Source organism: Colobus angolensis, unplaced genomic scaffold, assembly GCF_000951035.1.
Source record: "Colobus angolensis palliatus isolate OR3802 unplaced genomic scaffold, Cang.pa_1.0 Scaffold813, whole genome shotgun sequence".
In the NCBI taxonomy this organism is placed as follows: Eukaryota; Metazoa; Chordata; class Mammalia; order Primates; family Cercopithecidae; genus Colobus; species Colobus angolensis.
In genome coordinates this window covers 22,554-29,578 of record NW_012121966.1, presented here as the reverse complement: position 1 = coordinate 29,578, position 7,025 = coordinate 22,554, and the positions used below count along the sequence as shown (strand labels likewise).

Genomic DNA, 7,025 nt, shown 5'->3' with positions numbered 1-7,025 from the left:
CATGCCACCCTGGAGGACCCAGAGAACACACCCTTTGCCAAGGCTTTAAGAAATGCATTGGTGAAGGAAGCATCAGAACCCTGACAAAGCCCTGAGGTAGCTGTCCCCAGCAGCCTGGAGTTGACAGCAGGGATTACTAGGATTGGTGGTATTCCCTGATTTCCATGGGAATAACGGGAGTCACAGTGACAGTGGTAGAGGTCAGTGATAGCACTTAACTATTAAAAGACAATCATTTCGTTTTTTAGTGCTTGATATTTATTGAAAATAATGCCAATGCTTTTTCCAGGTAGTACTGAGGAGCTGGGCTGAGTGCTTGTTTGGTTTTTAGTACTATTTGTCCAAATGCACACATCTGTGGGACTGCTGCAATTTTGAAAGAAAAATGACAGCTGTGTAAAACCAGTGCATAGGGAAAAAGAAATATCAACAATTTGGCTGCCAGGCACACCGCGCCCCTGCAGCAATCTGGTAGGGCAGGGGAGGACACTTGGAGTAGGTAGAAAACTAACCAGGCTGAATGGCCTCTTCAGGGGTTGGTGAGCTGTCCAAATCAATGTCCGAAGAGGCATAGCCAACTCTGGCATTTTCCAGGTTGGTCCTGATCTCGAAAGGCGGTAGTCTGGAGGTGGGATGTGGTGAGTGGATGTGAAGTGGCAGCATAGTTCTCTGGGCAGATGTAAGCCTGGCAGCAGGGCAGGTGGCAGCAGCAGGGCTATGGGTGGTCTGCGCAGTTTGTAACAGGGACCTGGCCAATAGCTGGGGTTCAGGACACAGTTCAGATTAGCAAGGGAGGGATCCCCGGGATGGCCTGGGTAGATGACACTTTCAAGCACTTCCGAGTGAGTGAGGCTCCAGCCCCAACCCCAGCAGCAGGTAACTGGAGCGCTATTCCTGGAACAAAGACAAGCACTACGGAGAAATGAAGAAAGAGCAGACGGGCGCGGGTAGGGAAGGAGACCGGAGGGCAAGGGGGAGAGCAGTGGCTCCTGGCGGGGTGAGGGCTGCGGGGAGGGGGTGGCGGCGTGCAGGGCCCTCCCCCCGAGGCCCGAGGGCCTAGTAATTATCCTCTTCGTCCTCGTCGTCGTCGTCTTCGTCGTCATCCCAGCCAAAGCACTGTTTCATCTCATCGAGGAAGGCTCGGTAATCACCTAGGATGGGGCTATCCATCTCTATATAGGGCACCACCCACTCCTCGGCTTCCCCGGTGAGGAGACTGATTAGGAATGCCACCTTCATGGCGTCGTTGCAGAATCGGTTCTCGTTCACGAGCATGTAAGACGCTGTCTGCACAATAAACTCGGGGAGCCGGGAGCTCTCGCCATTAAACGTTTCGGGGAAGGGCACCGGGCAGCTCGGCGGACGTACCTGGCGCAGCAGGCTGGCCCTCTCGCACACCAGCAGCCGCAGCTGTTCCATGAGCTGGCTGTTCTCGATGCTCAGGGCGCGGTGCCGCATCAGGAGCGCGTGCAGCAGCAGCACCAGCTCATCCACCATTGCGAACAGCCTGGAAGGACAGGGCTCGGCTCGGTTCGGCTCGGCCAAGGTGCGCACGGAGGCCTCGCGGGAAGTGCGTGTCCACGGAGGCGCTCGATGGCCAGGGGCTGGGGGCGGGGGGCGGTGCGCGCCGGGGTCCGGGAGGCTACGCAAGCTCCGCCCACGAGGCCATTCGGACGGATGGTGCGCCGGCGCGACACGGGAGGGGCGTGGCCAGGCTGGGGGCCGCGGCTGCGTGGGGGCGTGGCCGGAATGGGAAGGGTGTAGACAAAGAGGGCGTGGCCAGGGAAAGGATGCACTGGGTCGCTGAACCACCGGCTTGTGGTAGGTCTCTAGGCGGGCAGTTAAAGGCTGGGGTAGGCTCCCCTAGCTCGCGGTTGTGGGGGCCTGCGTTAGCAGAGGACCTGGCGAGCGCTGAGTTTGGTCTCAGAGAAGGCAAATTTGTTGAAACTGAAAGGACTAGCCACCCTTCTACCTAGGCAACTCGCACAACTCAGTTGTTCCTTCGTGGGTCTGTGGCCACTAGATTCTCTTGGCGTGATGTTTTATTAACACATTTTCTTTCTCGTTTAAATCTCACTCAGAGAAGTGTTGACACTGCTGGCTGCACTGTGGGAGTCACACTTCCTTTTAGGATCATGAAGACCCTCAGGGGTTCCTGCCTTTTATGAAAAAGGCAGTATTTAAACAGTGACTTCTTTAGTAGGGAAATAATATGGTACACTCCCTTAAAAAAAAAAAAAACCTAAGTAGCAAGATATAAAGAAGTTTTGCAAAATCAGCATCCAATAATCAATTGCAGGCATCCCACATATCTTTGATTCTCTATTTCTTGTCCTGCTATTAGTGCCGTTGGCCACTGGGTTTTATTCTGTACTTAAAAATGAACTGTTAAGATGTTTGTGTTTTTAAATAATTTTGTTTTTCTACTTTGAATGGATCCCTGATCCTAGAGCCAACAGGAATTGTTGGCTCTGCTTTCAAATATATTGCCAATTCAGTCATGTCTTGTCATTTCTACCACTGCCACCCTGATCCCCAGCCTTTCTCACCCAGACGGCTGCAACTAATCACTTAGCTTTCACTCTTTTCTTCCTATAGTATATTCTCCATAGAGTAGCCACAGGAATCCTTTAAAACAAAAATTAGGGCCGGGCGCGGTGGCTCACGCCTGTAATCCCAGCACTTTGGGTGGTCGAGGAGGGCGGATCACGAGTCAGGAGATCGAGATCATTCTGGCTAACAGGGTGAAACCCTGTCTCTACTAAAAATACAAAATATTAGTGGGGCGTGGTGGCACGTGCCTGTAGTTCCAGCTACTCAGGAGGCTAAGGCAGGAGAATCGCTTGAACCCGGGAGGCGGAGGTTGCAGTGAGCTGAGATAGTGCCACCGCACTCCTCCAGCCTGGGTTACGGAGCGAGACTCCATCTCAAAAAAAAAAAAAAAAAAAAAAAACAGAAAAGTTAGATCCCTTCAGGCCCCTGCTCAAAGTCCTCCAATAGTTTCACCTCAGAATAAAGAGCAAAGTTGCAGCCAAGGCCTACAAGGCCCCTCCTTCTGTCCTGTGCCTCTTCCCATTTTCTGCTGTGCTCTCATCACTGTCTTCCTTGCTGATTCTCACACCCATCAAGCAGTTCTGGCTTCATAGCCTTTGCAACTTCTATCCCTTCTCCCTTGCAAGGCTGTCATCCCAGTTGGCTGCCTGACTCCTCCTACTGCTTTCAGAGAGAACTTTTCTGACCACTGGACCTATCAGAGCACCCTGTTCTCTGCCACCAATCTGTAACCCTTTACTCTGCTTCATTTATCTACATAACATTTATTGTGCTACCAGCCACCATGTTGTATGTATATATAGGATTTGCTCATTATCTGCTTCCATTTTAGAATATATAAGTCAAAGAAACACTGCTTTTGCTATCTGGTCTATCCCTAATGTCTAGATAAGTTCTGGCCCAGAGTAGAGGCTTCATTAATGTTTGGCGTGTAATATAATCTCAAAGTGCAGATTCTGAGATAAAACTTAGAAGTTGTGGCTGCACAAAGTGTTAAATAATACTCTTTAAATTGTTAAGTGTAAGGTTGGGCATGGTGGCTCATGCCTGTAATCCCAGCACTTTGGGAGGCCGAGGGGGGCGGATCACCTGAGGTCAGGAGTTCGAGACCAGGCTGACCAACATGGAGAAACCCCATCTTTCCAAAAAATACAAAATTAGCCAAGTGTGGTGGTGGGTGCCTGTAATCCCAGCTACTTGGGAGACTGAGGCGGGAGAATCGCTTGAACCCGGGAGGCAGAGGTTGCAGTGAGCCAAGATCACACTATTGCGCTCCAGCCTGGGCAACAAGAGCAAAACAACGTCTCAGAAAAAAGAAAAAAAAGAAACAGAAAAAAAAAAAAATTGTTCAGTGTATTTTATCTCTGACCATGAATCAGTCTCAATTGTGAAACAATGACTGATGTAATAAAACTGGCTGAATAGATTTTTAAAGAAGTTCAATTCTATCCTAAAGGATAGAATTGAATGATCATCCATGGAAGTAGGAGACTGGGAAAGAGCAGAGAAATAGGGCCAAGACCCAAGCAGGGACACGGGGAAGATGACACTGGTGAAAGGATGGGCAGTGAAAAAAAGAGATAGGAGGAATGTGAGCTTTTGGCTTCTCCTGTGCTATCAGCTCCGCCACCCGAGAAGTTGGCAGGCAAGGATCTACTCTCACTCTTCATTTTATCTTCAGCACCTGGCAGTGTTTACTAGTTGTTCCACAAATGTTCAGTGTAAGGATTGAGGGGAGGGATGGGAAATGTGGAAAGTAGGTCTCTGACCATCATGCCAAATTTATAGTTCAGAGTACAGGATGGGCCTGACTGGGAAAGAAGTAGTGGGACAGAAGTAGTGGCCGGCTCCACCTTTCATATCCAGGCCCTAATACAGGAAGAGTACTCAGGGTTCCACTCCTAGGAGCATGCTTTTTTTCTTTCTTTCTTCTTCTTTTTGTTTTTTGGTTTTTTTGTTTTTTTCAGATGGAGTTTCGCTCTTGTTTCCCAGGCTGCAGTGCAGTAGCGCGATCTCGACTCACTGTAACCTCCGCTTCCTGGGTTCAAGCGATGCTCCTGCTTCACCCTCCCGAGTAGCTGGAATTACAGGCATGCACTACCACGCCTGGCTAATTTTATATTTTTAGTAGAGATGGGGTTTTTCCATGTTGGTCAGGCTGGTCTCAAACTCCCAACCTAAGGTGACCCGCCCCCCTCGTCCTCCCAAAGTGCTGGGATTACAGGCGTGAACCACTGCACCTGGCCTAGAGCACACTTTCTGTAGCAGACACTGGGCCAGGTGATTGGCAGGGCTGTCACAATGACTCATACACAAGGACCAGACATGGGAATGGGCATTTTAGAGCCAGAGACCCAGGAGGTAAATACCTAAACCTAATAAAGCAATAGGTTGATGGTGCTATACCATCATGCCAGCCTCTCTAACTCTAAAGCCTATGCCCTTGCTCTGAACAATTAATATGTGCTGGACCCTTGTATTTCAGTGGGCCCAGGCAGGTCTAGTGGGGAACCAGAGATGATTAGGCAGATGCTGCCCTAATTTTCTTCCTACAACCCCATAGCAGAGGGATTCAGAGAGGAAACCAGATGAGGCAACCACTAGTTATTCCCTCTGAGCATGCTCTGAGACCCTGGAAGACAGGAAATGTCCTGCCCAAAACTGTGCCCAGAACTGAGCGGTGACTTTGGGAGGTGCTTCCATGGTTGGAGAAAGGGAATGGAGACAAGCAGCTTAGCACTGACTCACAAGGGAAGCAGTCAGGAAGAGGTATATAGTATCAGTTGATAGAACATGTAGAATCTTAATGCTCATGTTAACCAGCTTCCAGGAGCCTGTGAGGCTCTCCCACCAGTGCCAATGCCTATCAGCACTTCTTTCTCCGTTCACCCTGCTCACGACTGCATGTCGCCTTCTTCATTTTCTTTCCCCCTCTCCAGTGGCCCTTAAATGTTCCTTTACACTGACGTGAATATGTTGGGGGCAGACAGAAGTACTCCCGGTGTCAAGTACTCATAGAGAGTACTTGTCTCGGGCTCATAAAATTTATCAGGACAGCTCTGGCTTGGAACACCCTAGGGGTGGCTTAGACTTCACCATTTGGCAAGAGCACACGCCCAAGGCACTCACTGCCACCATCTCTCAGGCTCCAAACCCTGCCCTGGTACACGTCAAGCATCCAGACTGTAAAATTCTCTTGAAATGAACATAAAAATTTCCCATGATTCTTGAGCCACCAGATGAGTGTGCACATATCAACTGGGTGAACTAACTCAGCACTCAAACATGCAGCCAGGAACAGAAACAGCTTTAGAAAGAATATTTGTGAGAGGACTGGATGAATGCTGCCAAGAGCCAGATCTCTTCCCATATAGATTTCCCCCATCTCCCTTCTTAGCCAGGTGCTCCTGGGACTGCTTTTTACAGAAACCGCATTTGGAGGGCAATAGGGACCTCTGGCCCAGAGAGAGGAATGAAGAGGGACAACTTCCTCCCTCCTGTCTTTGCCCTCTCCAGCTTACCAAAGTGCTGGAAACATTTTTACATGTTTATTAATGTACTAAATGAATGTATTCTTATGGTTGAAATACATTAAATAATTGATGTCTTAAAAATAAAAAAGGAACACTCTTAAGACCTCTCCTCCTCACAAAATATCACTTAATAAGATTGTTGAAAATTCATATTTTGCCCTCTCTTGTTCTCTCTCTCTAAGGAGACTCTTCAGTTTCATAGATGATATAGAAAAAGCCTGGTGCAAATAAAGTCATAGTTCCAGATATGGAACTGGAAAATCAGATTTCTATAACTGAAAGATTATTATGAATTTAATGTTTTACATTAAGTATTTTGTATTCTTCACGTGTAGGCTTTTGTATTGCCATAATATAGAATTTATTGCCTGCAGTGTGCTGCACTAGATGGTTGTTAGTTTTTCTCTTGCCTAGTTATTTTAATATAATTGGTCACATTGATTGTACAAGAGCTTATACACGTGTTTTGTTTCTGCCATTTTTGTACGTTTTAGAAAATATCTGGCATCATGTTGAATTTGTTCTTATGGATCTCCAGAAAGTGATCTGTTATCATCTGTGTTTGCCTGTTTTGTTTTAACTGTTTAATAGCCTGTCTTTCAGATCGGCTAGTTACTTTGATCTAGACTTAGTTTTTCATGAGGCAGAATGGGTGTGGTGAATTGAAGGTAACCACAGATTCTTTGCCATTCAGCAGAGAAGTAGAAACAATTTTCCCTGCCTCATGAATCTGGGGTGACCCTGTGACTTGATTTGACAAGCACAATGCGATGCAGTGCCTTAAAATTTATGAGACAAGGCCTTAAATAACTGAAGATTCTGCCTTTGCCACTGGGTACACTTCCTATTAAGAGTCACCCACCATATATAAGAAGTCTAACTACCATGGGATCATTGTACTGTGAAGAAACTGAATCTAGCCACGTAGAGAGAGATCAT

General features: G+C 47.8%; 1 protein-coding gene across 1 annotated transcript; it reads right to left on the bottom strand.

The window, feature by feature from the left end:
* Nucleotides 1-240: 240 nt before the first annotated feature.
* On the bottom strand, nucleotides 241-1,684 carry LDOC1 (leucine zipper, down-regulated in cancer 1). Its single transcript, XM_011929514.1, has one exon. It carries the CDS (start codon nucleotides 1,495-1,497, stop codon nucleotides 1,057-1,059), a length of 441 nt encoding a protein of 146 aa, XP_011784904.1. The 5' UTR covers nucleotides 1,498-1,684; the 3' UTR covers nucleotides 241-1,056.
* Nucleotides 1,685-7,025: the final 5,341 nt, after the last annotated feature.

Excerpts from the sequence above, each read along its gene's own strand:
- LDOC1 (XM_011929514.1), bottom strand. The coding sequence starts at position 1,497 with ATGGTGGATGAGCTGGTGCTGCTGCTGCACGCGCTCCTGATGCGGCAC.